This window comes from Manis javanica, chromosome 17, assembly GCF_040802235.1.
Source record: "Manis javanica isolate MJ-LG chromosome 17, MJ_LKY, whole genome shotgun sequence".
Taxonomy (NCBI): Eukaryota; Metazoa; Chordata; class Mammalia; order Pholidota; family Manidae; genus Manis; species Manis javanica.
The window spans coordinates 34,854,103-34,867,953 of NC_133172.1; the positions used below are offsets into that span (position 1 = coordinate 34,854,103).

Here is a 13,851-nt window from a genome sequence, read left to right on the forward strand (position 1 = left end):
TTTGGATTGGTCACACATTTTTCTTAATATTGTTTGATTTCTGGAGATTCTTTTATCTCTGCGTCAGCTTCTCTGCGTTCCTGTTCTTTGATTTCTATTCCATTAACGGCCTATTGCACCTCATCCAGTCTGCTCTTAAGTCCTTCCAGAGATTGTTTCATTTCTGCAATCTCCCTCCAGACTGCATCCCTTAGCTCTTGCATATTTCTCTGACGATCCATCAGCATGGTTATGACCTTTATTTTGAATTATTTTTCAGGGAGATTGGTTAGGTCTGTCTCCCCAGATTCCTTCTCAAGGGAGGATGTCTGGGTTAGTCTGGTCTGGATCAAATTCTTCTGCCTTTTCATGGCAATAGAGGTAGTTGTGTGGAGCTGGCGCATGTGTCGGCTAGGAGAATGTCCCTTCTTGCCGGTTTGTGGCCTTCCTCTCCTGGGAGAACAGCGACCCCCAATGGCTGTGCTGGGCAGCTGCGCACAGACAGGGTGTCCAATTCTTGCCCAGTTGCTGTGGAAGCTCTTCGCAGTTGCTGTGGGCGTGTCCACTGCCCCCATGGCAGAGTTACGCCAGAGGGGGAACAGGTGGGATGCTGTTTATCACCGTAAGAGGCCTTCAAGCTGCACTGCCACCCAGGGAGTTGGGGCGCCCGGAATTCCCCAGGATTCCCAGTAACTGGGCTGATTGCACCAGGGCCCTTCCGTCCAGCTGTGAGGACCCTGTCCCTTTAAGATTTTCAAAGGGCACTCACTTTTCTTTGTCCCGTGGGTGCTGGTTGCTGCGACCCGCTCACAGGTCTTACTGTCCTGTTTCCCCAGCATCCAGCACACCATGCACTGTGTGTCTGCACTCCAGTGTGGATGGCTAGGGCTGGCTATTTTGCAGTCCTGTGCTCCCTCTCCCTCCCCGCTCCGACTCCTCTCCTCCCACCAGGAGCAGGATGAGGGGCGCGCTCGTGTCCTGCCGGGCCGCGGCTTGTGTCTTATCCCCTTCACAAGTCGCTGGGTTCTCACAGGTGTGGATGTAGTCTGGCTGTTGTCCTGTGTCTTCTCGTCTCTCTTTTAGGAATAGTTGTATTTGTTTTATTTTCAAAAATATATATGGTTTTGGGATCTACTCATACCGCCGTCTTGGCTCCACCCCCCTGTATTACTTTTGTTGTTAAAAGAATATTAAACTGTCTTCATAGTGTAATATTGTTCAACTTCACCAACAAGAATTTGTTCTTGAATAACTTCTTACAGAATTGTAATGTGTGTGTGAGACTGTGCGTACTTTCCAAACACATCTAATGTACATGTGTAAAATGCGTCAAGGCTCTGAGCCATTTGATATCCAAAGGTCTGGCTTAATTATTAAAATTACACTTCACTGTTGCGTGCTTTTCCAGGATCGTGTGATGATCAACCGTCTGGACAGTATTTGTCAAACAGTTCTGAAAGGGAAGTGGCCCTCAGCTAGAAGAAGTTATGATACCAACACAGTGGCTTCTTTCTATACCACAAAACTGCTGGAGAGCCCTGGTGCAGCTACAGAATATAATGAACCTAGTGTACCTACTCCTCCAGGTGCCGGTGTTAAAGAAGAACACGATCAGTCAGCACAGATGTCAAAGGTGAAGAAGCATGTACGAGAAAAGGAGTTTACAGTGAAAATCAAAGACGTATGTTTATTTTTATTGCCCTAGGACCTGATTGCGATTGCGGTGTGCAGCATGCTTTTCCTGCAGATGGCTGCCTGCTCTTACTCTTACTCTTACTCTTCACATACTTGTTTTCTGGTATTTGGATTGTTTTCTTTTTGATATCCAGGTTCTTAAACTTGAATTTTCTACTAGAAGGATCATCATTAAATACATGTCTCTACCTATACTTCTGAAAATAGTCCTTCTGCTGATCAAGATGCTTTCTTAAACAGTCTGACAAATTCTAATTGTTTGGGTTCTTTTATATAACATTTAAATGCTATGTCAGTGCACTTTCTGTTTTAAACATTCAGCATGCCCTGGTATCAGTAACATTTCATTTGTCAATATACATTTGAAGCTAAATTCACTACTTGGTGTCTAAAAGTGGGTAATGTCCTTTAAAATGTTGTGTGAATAATGTACATAGAGATACATCTAACGTCAATAGTGTAACAATGTACTAGTCTCATGAAAAACTTCATTTTGGTCAGAAAAGTATATAGCACCTGTATTTTTTTCTTTTAAGACAGAGAAAATTTAATGGTCATAGAAATTGATTAAAATTTGTTCAACCCACTGATGAACAAGAAGAGAACTTGACTGATATTTCAGGGTATTTACTCAACTATTTCTAAGTAAGAAATTCTCTTAATATCCTGCAATGGTTTTTTTTAATCATTTCTTTCTTGATAACGGTATTTCTATGACAGGAAGGTGGTTTGAAGCTGACATTTCAGAAGCAGGGGCTTGCTCAGAAAAGACCATGTGATGGCGAGGACAGCGCCCTGGGGCAGCAGCAGTACCTTGCGCGGTTGCGGGAGCTGCAGAGCGCATCTGACACCAGCCTCGCCAGTTTCCCGAGATCTGGGCCAGTATTGGGTAAATGTGCCAGCAGTCTTTGCCTTCGCATGAATATTCTCTGTCATTTCCAGATCCTCTTTTATCTACTCATGTAATAAAAATTCATTTGTCCTTTAATGTTGGAACCTCCCTTAAGTCTGTAATCACTGTAATTTTAAATCTTAGTAAATATTTATTGGAACTTTTAAAAGGACATTTTTCAGCACAGAGGGCAATTTCATTTTGAGGACTTGAATGTTTGGTTTCCTTTAACTGCTTTTGTGGGTAGTTGATTTTATTTTTTGCCTTTAGTTAGAATTTCTTTGGTCTGCTTTCTTTGCTGTGATTTTATTTTCTCTGGTGACATCTATTTAGCCTTAGGAGTGCTCCCATCTAGAGCAGTCCCTCTGAAATACCCTGTAGAGGTGGTTTGTAGGAGGCAAATTCCCTCAACTTTGCTTGGCTGGGAATTGTTTAATACCTCTTTCATATTTTTTTTCCTTCATATTTAAATGATAATCGTGCTGGATACAGTATTCTTGGTTCAAGGCCCTTCTGTTTCACTGCATTAAATTTATCATGCCATTCTCGTGTGGCCTGTAAGGTTTCTGTTGGGAAGTCTGATGATAGCCTGATGGGTTTTCCTTTGTAGGTGACCTTTTTCCTGTCTAGCTGCCTTTAAAACTCTGTCCTTCTTCTTGATCTTTGCCATTTAATTATTATGTGTCTTGGTGTTGTCCTCTTTGGGTCCCTTCTGTTGGGAGTTCTGTGTGCTTCTATAGTCTGAGCAACTATTTCCTCCCCCAGTTTGGGGAAGTTTTCAGCAATTATTCCTTCAAATACACTTTCTATCCCTTTTTGTCTCTTTCCTTCTTCTGGTACCCCTATAATGCGAATATTGTTCCGTTTGGATTGGTCACACAGTTCTCTTAATATTCTTTCATTCCTGGAGATCCCTTTGTCTCTCTGCATCAGCTTCTCTGCATTCCTGTTCTCTGATTTCTATTCCATTAATGGCCTCTTGTACCTCATCCAGTCTGCTCTTAAGTCCTTCCAAAGATTGTTTTATTTCTGTAAAATTTCTCCTTAGCTCTTGCATATTTCTCTGAAGACCCATCAGCATGATTATGACTTTATTTTGAATTTTTCAGGGAGATTGGTTAGGTCTATCTCCCCAGATTCCTTCTCAGGGGAGGATGTCTGGGTTAGTCTGGTCTGGATCAAATTCTTCTGCCTTTTCATGGCAATAGAGGTAGTTATGGGGAGCTAGCACATGTGTCAGCTGGGAGAATGTCCCTTCTTGCTGGTTTGTGGCCTTCCTCTCCTGGGAGAACAGTGACACCTAGCAGCTTGTGCTGGGCAGCTGCGCACAGATGGGGTTTCTAATTCTTGCCTGGCCGCTTTGAAAGAAGCTCTGCCCTGCTGCTGTGGGCATGGCCAGCCTCAGGCTGCTACTCCACTATGGCGAAGCCATGTTGGAGGGGAAATGGGCGGGAGGCCGTCGCCATGAGGGACCTCCAAGTAGCGCTGCCGCCCAGGGAGTTAGGGCGCCTGTAGTTCCCCGGGATTCTCACCTGCTAGGCTGAGTGTTCTGGGATGTTTCCCGTGGGGAAACGTGGGGTCCCTGTCCCTTTACGACTTTCAAAAAGCACTCGCTTTTCTTTGTCCCAGGGGCGCCGGCTGCGGGAACCTACTTGCAGGTTTTACTGTCCCATTTCCCTAGTATCCAGCACCCCACGCACTGTGTGTCTGTGCTGCCAGTGCGGATGGCAAGGGCTGGGTATTTGGCTGTCTTGGGCTGGCTCTTGGGTCCTGCGGGGCTGGGGCTTGTATCTTATCCCCTTCGCGATGTGCTGGGTTCTCGCAGGTATGGATGTAGCCTGGATGTTGTCCTGTAATTTCTGGTCTCTCTTTTAGGGATAGTTGTATTTGTTGTATTTTCAAAAATATATATGGTTTTGGGAGATTTCCGCTGCTCTACTCACACCGCCATCTTGGCTCCACCCTGAGGACTTGAATATTTGGGTGGAAATATCAGGAAGCTTTACAGATGAAAGTTCAAATAGCACTTCACTTTGACAGCAGCTTATGAATTTAAAGACAAACACTTAAGTCACTACTGCTGATGAGTACAGTATAATTAACATGAGCCATTTTAGAAAAACTAGAGATAATATAGTCCAGGCATATACAGGATGTAGGAATTGTTTATGGCTAATCCCTGAAAAAAAATCTTTCATTCTCATGAAATACTTGCAGGAAAAAGATTGTTACTACCTTAAACAGTTCTTTTTATTGTTGGGAAGCTCTGATTATCACAAAATTCCTTCTATTTGAAAGCCAATTTTGCCCTCAGTTGGTTCTTCTCAGTGATTGATGTTCTTTTTTAAAAGCATCACAGAATGAACCTATCCCAATGTCTACATGATCATCTTAACATTTGGAAAGCGACCATCATATCTCCCCTTGGGACTGTCTGTATCTCTTCTAACCTTTTGACAATTTGAATCAAGAATTTAGCAAGTCCCAAATTGGTGTCACATGTTGTGTGTTCTGTACTCCTTGAGGAATCCATAAGATGTTTGGTTTGTGTTATCTTGGTCTAGTTTTGCTTTAATTTGTCCCTCTCAAAGTGGTTGTCAAGAATTGAGAATTTTACTCAAGATGCAACTGAGTCTCAGTGTGTGAACCACAGCATACTAATATTAAAAAATGCAGTTTTTCAATTAAAGCAAATGAATGACTTGCATTTCCTTTATATCTTCAATTTCCTAAGGACTAAGTTTCAGGCTAAGTACCGTGTTTCAGAATTCTACTAAATCTGGTTCCCATGGAATACCTGGAAACATTTCAAAACTGTTGTGCATGTGTAGAATTCCTATAATTTGGGAAGATTATGCTTTATTATAAGTGTTTGATTGACTGCTATTTTCAATTGCTGCTCTTATCACTTTAATTAAATTTTAGGTTAAATTATAAATTAATTAGAGTTATCAGCATTACTATGGTCTATAAGGATTCATTAACCATTCAGTATAATTCTGTAAATTACTGGACTTTCAGACATGTATGGATTTGCAGTTGAAATATGAAACAACCATACTTACACCAAAGTATAAATCCCCCAAATTGTGCTTTACAATGGCAGTGTTGTTCAAGAAGCTCTTTTCATCACAAGAAAATAGAAACGGATGGAAAGATAAACTCTGGGCTTTTTTGCCCAGCCTAAGTGAGGTTAGTGATACCTGCTCATACCCTATTAATTTAACCGTAAAACAGGATTTGATACTTTTGTCATCTGAACATTTTATTGCTATCCCAGCTGAAGACTATACAGCTTTCACCTATAAGTCATTCTTTGGTAAATAATACTGTTTTTAATAGTTATCAGTAGTAATTAAAACACTAATTTGCAGATATATAAAATATTTTAGAAGTCTCAAACACTAATAAAACTAGAGAGTTACTATCTAAGCATTATATATCATCCATCATAATTGCAAATATGACATCTAAATCTGTCTTCCTACATGACTGTTAGGAAATCTGTCAACATTTTTGAGTCTTACTGTTCTTGTTTGTAAAATGAGGGGTTGGGAGGAGGAGAGATGTCATATGGTTAGGTGGGTTAAATAGAATATGTAAAGTGGCTAGTATGGAATTTGGTGCATAGTTAAATGCTAAACAGATGTTAAAATTAGATACTCATAGGTTTTAGAATAAGATGTTAAACAAGCACTGTTGTTGTTCATTGTTATTGTTAATATTCAAAAGCCCAAGCCCTTTTAATGTTCATGTGGGTACCCTCTGAATTTTATCTAAAATCTCTGAGTAAAGATACTGAATATAATCTAAAAGATAACAAAATGGCATAAATTATAACAAGAGGACAAAACTAAAGAGCACATTCCAGAAACTACCTGGAATAGTAAACGATTATATAGCCATACAATCTGGGATTGATTCCTGTCATTTATGAACTATTATGAAACTAGAACAGTGGCTTATATCTGATCTCAGTTATAAAATATGCTTAATAATACTTCCATGTTTTGATGATTTAAGAAAACCTGACTTAGTCTGATCTCAGTTATAAAATGGGCTTAATAATACCTCTGTTTTTGCTGTTTTGTTTTTGATGATTTAAGAAAAACTAATTGTATGACACCTAGTAGGCATCCAATAGAAAGAAACTATTTTTAATACTGTTAAAAATTACACCTAAGATGACTGGTTAGCCAGAGACGGGTAAGATTCCTCAAGGGAGGAACAACCTAAGACAGGCACAGTCACAGGGGGGCCATCAGGTGAGAAATTGGGGAACAACAGTGGTGAAGCTTAGAACCTCACCTCCCACCCCCCTCCCCCTGTTTTGAGAGAAAGCTGCTGTGCCCGTGGATGTTTTATTGCCCTTGTCTAGCTCGGATTAGCACATAGTCTACAGGCACACACATGATCATCTACAATTGCTCTCTTACAACACCAAACTGTTTTCTACCTTTATCTTGCATCTACCTACCACTTAAGCATTTTATTAAAAATAAAAATAATAATAATAACAATAAAGGGAGAAATGTGGGATCCACATATAAATCAAGTATAAAAATCAAACAAATATTCATATTTGACCTGATTGTTTATAGTTCATAATGCGTGATCAAAGCCGAAAGTTTCTGTGATGAATGCTCTTGTACTGTTCACCATGTAAGAATTTATTCACTATGTAAGAATTCGTTCACCATGTAAGAACTTGTTCGTTATGCTTCAGAAGATTGGAGACTGATGAGAATTAGGCTTGAGATGGATTAATGATTGTGCATTGAGCATTGACCCCCCTATACAGAATTTTATTGTTGTTAACAACCATTTGATCAATAAATATGAGAGATGCCCTCTCAAAAAAAAAGAAAGAAAGAAGATATTCCCATTAAAAAAAAAATTACATCTAAGAACAAAACAACACAGACTTTATGGAGTAGAATAGATTAAATTTTTCATTTTGGATTCTAGTTTAAATCATAGAAATCACTCTTAGAAATAAGTCAAGGTAGTATATACTTGGCCAAATAGGATATGTTTATAAATGGCTGAATAGGGTGCATTTATAAATGTACACTTTGGTGTGTAGAGATGGTTTTCCATAGATAATTACATTAAGTACTTTTTTATATAGCTCAGGGATAGCATTAAAGGGAAAGTAGAAGAAATGTAAAAACTGTCTTTGCGTTTCATTTGCTTGGTAGGCTAAGACCTACTTAGTTAAAATAGTAGACAATGTGTTTTTGTACACAGCACATTATAGTTAATAAATATTGGAGAAGAGGGAAATCACTGCAGTCTGGAAACTCAGGCAGTCCTCTGGAAGAGGCAGAATTGAACAGGATTTATAAGAGAAGATTAGATAATGGTGTTTCTGGATAATGACATTGGTGGGAGAGCTGGGAGAGGAACAGGGAAAAGCATAAACCAGGGATTGATGTCAGAAACATAGTATGGTTTGTGATAAGCTGACCTAGCTAGTGTGATATACTTGTGTAAGATCAGCGCCTGCTTAGGAAAAGTGAATCTAGATTAGGGACATCAAAAACTGAGCTGGGGCAGGAATTGTAGATTGATGTTTGTGCAGGAAAAGAGGTTAATATTAGGCATTTCATTCACATTAGTAAAGAAAGCCATGAGAAGTTCTTAGAAAATAGAATGGTATTTCAAAAAGTGGTAATGCTTAAGAAGGTCATTTTATTATTATAGCTAAAATTTATTACAGTGAAAGTATTTTCAAATCATTTTGTTGATCTGATTATAATGAAGTATGCTATGCAGATAATGAAAGCTTTTTTCTCTTAAATAATGTTATAATCACATTCCAATAGTGCTTTCATATGCAAAAATAATTTTTAATCATTGTAATTAGTTATTCCTTGCCATATGCATTAAGGTACCTTTTTGAAACTGTCACAAAGGTAAGTGACTTCTGTAAGGTACATAGTCAGCCAAAAGGTCATCTCTTCAGAGAGAGACATGGGACTTGCTCAAAGAATTCTTGAATAGTCAAAAATGCATTTCTAATTGTAAGCTATGAACTATTTTAAACAAGTATCTCATCTTTAAAAATATTTTCTTTTAGTAGGTAAGTTCTATATTATGTATACCTTGAGGACAGGAACTGTCTTACTCCTCTTTGAACCATCATGGTACTTTGGTATATAACTACTTGATAAATATTTATTGGGAAAATGGCTGAATGCTTAAAACTTAATAGGTCTTAAAACATTTTTATTGAGTGCCTACTGAAATGACGAATGAGAAAGGTCAGCTTAATTTGGCAACTAAAGAGTTAGTGGTGATCTTACAATCCCTTCAGTAGGCTGGAGCAGGAATGGACTGTGGGAAACTGAGGAACAAGTTGGTCATGAGAAAGAGGAGCACAACAGATACCAACTTGGAAAAGCCTTGAAAGTTATAAAAACATTGCAAGGAGATTTTTTTTGTTTGAATTAGTCCATGTTTTTTAATTGAGGAGAAGAATATAATGGAGAATAAGATATTCTGGCACAAGAAAAAGATAATTAATAAAATAAGCTTTCAGTAAAAGTAGGCATTAGTGGGTTCAAAGAAGGGAAGTTTTATCTTGTACCTGAGAAAGGCATGCTTCTTCCCCTACAAGGGGAAGGAAGAAATGTATAAATATCAGAAGAGAAGAGGAAGGAAGAGATGTATGAATATCAGGAGAGAAAGTTGAAGAAACAAATCGAAAGATGAAAGAGGCCTAGATTACAATTCTCCAAGCTTTTAACTGAGAAAGGGGGTAGGGGTTTTCGTCAAGTGGTGCTTAATTTAGGATATATATAAAAAGAACTAACACATATATTTAGGAAAGTGATAACTTTTTTTATTTTTTGCTTTCCTTAATCTACAATTACGTGAAGAACACTATGTTTACCAGGCTTCCCCCCTCACCAAGTCCCCCACACACACCCCACTACAGTCACTGTCCATCAGTGTAGCAAGATGGTATAGAATCACCACCTGTCTTCTCTGTGTTGCACAGCCCTCCCCATAAACCCCCACAACACTATACATGCTAATCGTAATGCCCCCTTTCTTTTTCCCCACCCTTGTTCCCTCCCTTCCCACCCATCCTCCCCAGTCCCTTTCCCTTTGGTAACTGTTAGTCCATTCTTGGGTTCTGTGATTCTGCTGCTGTTTTGTTCCTTCAGTTTTTCTTTGTTCTTCTACTCCATAGATGAGTGAAATCATTTGGTACTTGGCCTTCTCCGCCTGGCTTATTTCACTGAGCATAATACCCTCTAGCTCCATCCATGTTGTTGCAAATGGTTGGATTTGTTTTCTTATGGCTGAATAATATTCCATGGTGTATTTGTACCACATCTTCTTTATCCATTCATCTACTGATGGACACTTAGGTTGCATCCGTTTCTTGGCTATTACGAATACTGCTGTGATAAACATAGAGGTGCATCTGTCTTTTTCAAACTGGGCTCCTGCAGTCTTAGGGTAAATTCCTAGGAGTGGAATTCCTGGGTCAAATGGTATTTCTATTTTGAGTTTTTTGAGGAACCTCCATACTGCTTTCCACAATGGTTGGACTCGTTTACATTCCCACCAGCAGTGTAGGAGGGTTTCCCTTTCTCCACATCCTTGCCAACATTTGTTGTTGTCTGCCTTTTGGATGTTGGCCATCGTAACTGGTGTGAGGTGGTATCTCATTGCAGTTTTAATTTGCATTTATCTGATGATTAGCGATGTGGAGCATCTTTTCATGTGCCTGTTGGCCATCTGAATTTCTTCTTTGGATAATTATTCATATCTCTGCCCATTTTTTAATTAGGTTATTTGCTATTTGGGTGTTGAGGTGTGTGCATTCTCTATATATTTTGGATGTCAACCCCTTATTGGATATGTCATGTATGAATATATTCTCTCATACTGTAGGATGCCTTTTGTTCTGTTGATGGTGTCCTTTGCTGTACAGAAGATTTTCAGCTTGATATAGTCCCACTTGTTCATTTTTGCTTTTGTTTCCCTTGCCTGGGGAGATATGTTCAAGAAGAGGTCACTCATGTTTATGTCTTCAGAGATTTTTGCCTTTGGTTTTTTCTAAGAGCTTTATGGTTTCATGACCTACATTCAGGTCTTTGATCTATTTCGAATTTACCGTTGTGTATGGAGTTAGACAGTGATCCAGTTTAATTTCTTACATGTAGCTGTCCAGTTTTGCCAGCACCATCTGTTGAAGAGACTGTCATTTCTCCATTGTATGTCCATGGCTCCTTTATCAAGTATTAATTGACCATATATATTTGGGTTAATGTTTGGAGTCTCTATTCTGATCCATTGGTCTATGGCTCTGTACTTGTGCCAGTACCAAATTGTCTTGATTACTGTGGCTTTGTAGTAGAGCTTGAAGTTGGGGAGTGAGATCCCCGCCACTTTATTCTTCTTTCTCAGGATTGCTTTGGCTATTCGGGGTCTTTGGTGTTTTCATTTGAATTGTTGGACTATTTGTTCCAGTTCATTGAAGAATGCTGTTGGTGATTTGATAGGGATTGCATCGAATCTGTATATTGTTTTGTGCAGGATGGCCATTTTGACAATATTAATTCTTCCTAGCCAGTAGCATGGGATGAGTTTCCATTTGTTAGAGACCTCTTTAATTTCTCTTAAGAGTGTCTTACAGTTTTCAGGGTATAGGTCTTTCACTTCTTTGGTTAGGTTTATTCCTAGGTATTTTATTCTTTTTGATGCTATTGTGAATGGAATTGTTTTCCTGATTTCTCTTTCTATTATTAGTTCATTGTTAGTGTATAGGAAAGCCACAGATTTCTGTGTGTTAATTTTGTATCCTGCAACTTTGCTGAATTCAGATATTAGTTCTAGTAGTTTTGGCATGGAGTCTTTAGGGTGTTTTATGTACAACACCATGTCATGTGCAAATAGTGACTGCTTAACTTCTTCTTTCCCAATCTGGATTCCTTGTATTTCTTTGTTTTGTCTAATTGCCGTGGCTAGGACCTCCAGTACTATGTTGAATAAAAGTGAGGAGAGTGGGCATCCCTGTCTTGTTCCCGATCTCAGAGGAAAAGCTTTCAGCTTCTTGCTGTTCAGTATGATGTTGGCTGTGGGTTTATCATATATGGCCTTTATTATGTTGATGTACTTGCCCTCTATACCCATTTGGTTGAGAGTTTTCATCGTGAATGGATGTTGTATTTTGTCAAATGCTTTCTCAGCATCTATGGAGATGATCATATGGTTTTTGTCCTTCTTTTTGTTAATGTGGTGGATGATGTTGATGGATTTTCGAATGTTGTACCATCCTTGCATCCCTGGGATGAATCCCACTTGGTCATGGTGTATGATCCTCTTGATGTATTTTTGAATTCAGTTTGCTAATATTTTGTTGAGTATTTTTGCATCTACATTCATCAGGGATATTGGTCAGTAGTTTTCTTTTTTGGTGGGGTCTTTGCCTGGTTTTGGTATTAGGGTGATATTGGCTTCATAGAATGAATTTGGGAGTATTCCCTCCTCTTCTATTTTTTGGAAAACTTTAAGGAGAATGGGTTTTATATCTTCTCTGTATGTCTGATAAAATTCCGAGGTTAATCCATCTGGCCTGGGGGTTTTGTTCCTGGGCAGTTTTTTGATTACCTCTTCAATTTTGTTGCTGGTAATTGGTCTGGTTATATTTTCTGTTTCTTTCTGGGTCAGTCTTGGAAGGTTGTATTTTTCTAAGAAGTTGTCCATTTCTCCTAGGTTTTCCAGCTTGTTAGCATATAGATTTTCATAGTATTCTCTAATAATTCTTTGTATTTCTGTGGGGTACGCCGTGATTTTTCCTTTCTCATTTCTGATTCTGTTGATGTGTGTTGACTCTATTTTTCTCTTAATAAGTCTGGCTAGAGGCTTATCTATTTTGTTTATTCTCTTGAAGAACCAGCTCTTGGTTTCATTGATATTTTTCTATTATTTTATTCTTCTCAATTTTATTTATTTCTTCTGATCTTTATTATGTCCCTTCTTCTGCTGACCTTAGGCCTCATTTGTTCTTCTTTTTCCACTTTTGATAATTGTGACATTAGACAATTCATTTGGGATTGTTCTTCCTTCTTTAAATATGCCTGGATTGCTATATACTTTCCTCTTAAGACTGCTTTTGCTGCATCCCACAGAAGTTGGGGCTTTGTGTTGTTGTCATTTGTTTCCATATATTGCTGGATCTCCATTCTAATTTGGTTGTTGATGCATTGATTATTTAGGAGCATGTTGTTAAGCCTCCATGTGTTTGTGAGCCTTTTTGCTTTCTTTGTACAATTTATTTCTAGTTTTATACCTTTGTGGTCTGAAAAGTTGGTTGGTAGGATTTCAATCTTTTGGAATTTACTGAGGCTCTTTTTGTGGCCTATTATGTGGTCTCTTCTGGAGAATGTTCCATGTGCACTTGAGAAGAATATGTATCCTTTTGCTTTTGGATGTAGAGTTCTATAGATGTCTATTAGGTCCATCTGTTCTAGTGTGTTGTTCAGTGCCTCTGTGTCCTTACTTATTTTCTGTCTGGTGGTTTAGTCCTTTGGAGTGAGTGGTGTGTTGATGTCTCCCAAAATGAATGCATTGCATTCTATTTCCTCCTTTAATTCTGTTAGTATTTGTTTCACATATGTTGGTGCTCCTGTATGGTTGGTTATCTCTTGTTACTTTCTTTGTTTTGAAGTCTATTTTGTCTGATACTAGTACTGCAACACCTGCTTTTTTCTCCCTGTTGTTTGCATGAAATATCTTTTTCCATCCCTTGACTTTTAATCTGTGCATGTCTTTGGGTTTGAGGTGAGTGTCTTGTAAGCAGCATATAGATGGGTCTTGCTTTTTTACCCATTCTATTAACTCTGTGTCTTTTGATTGGTACATTCAGTCCATTTACATTTAGGTTGGTTATTGAAAGATACGTACTTATTGCCATTGCAGGCTTTAAGTTTGTGGTTACCAAAGGTTCAAGGTTAGCTTCTTTAGTATGTTACTGTCTAACTTAACTCGCTTATTGAGCTATTATAAACACTGTCTGATGATTCTTTATTTCTCTCACTTATTCCTCCTCCTCCTCCATTCTTCATATGTTGGGTGTTTTGTTCTGTGCTCTTTTTAGGAGTGCTCCCATCTAGAGCAGTCCCTCTAAGATACCCTGTAGAGGTGGTTTGTGGGAGACAAATTCCCTCAACTTTTGCTTGTCTGGGAATTGTTTAATCCCTCCTTCATATTTAAGTGATAATCGTGCTGGATACAGTATTCTTGGTTCAAGGCCCTTCTGTTTC

The 13,851-nt window shown here is 38.7% G+C and overlaps 1 protein-coding gene across 12 annotated transcripts in view; it reads left to right on the forward strand.

Annotated features, from left to right (window-relative positions):
• The window catches only part of CHD9 (chromodomain helicase DNA binding protein 9), a 236,065-nt gene that overhangs the window by 198,259 nt on the left and 23,955 nt on the right, over positions 1 to 13,851 (forward strand). For 9 of the 12 annotated variants that reach the window (XM_073225725.1, XM_073225719.1, XM_073225722.1 and 6 more), the window contains 2 exons: positions 1,388 to 1,660; positions 2,395 to 2,563. In XM_073225725.1, the coding sequence (XP_073081826.1) occupies positions 1,388 to 1,660; positions 2,395 to 2,563 (442 nt within the window). The remainder of the gene's footprint in view (positions 1 to 1,387; positions 1,661 to 2,394; positions 2,564 to 13,851) is intronic. The other 3 variants (XM_073225723.1, XM_073225724.1, XM_073225727.1) reach the window with 1 other exon arrangement.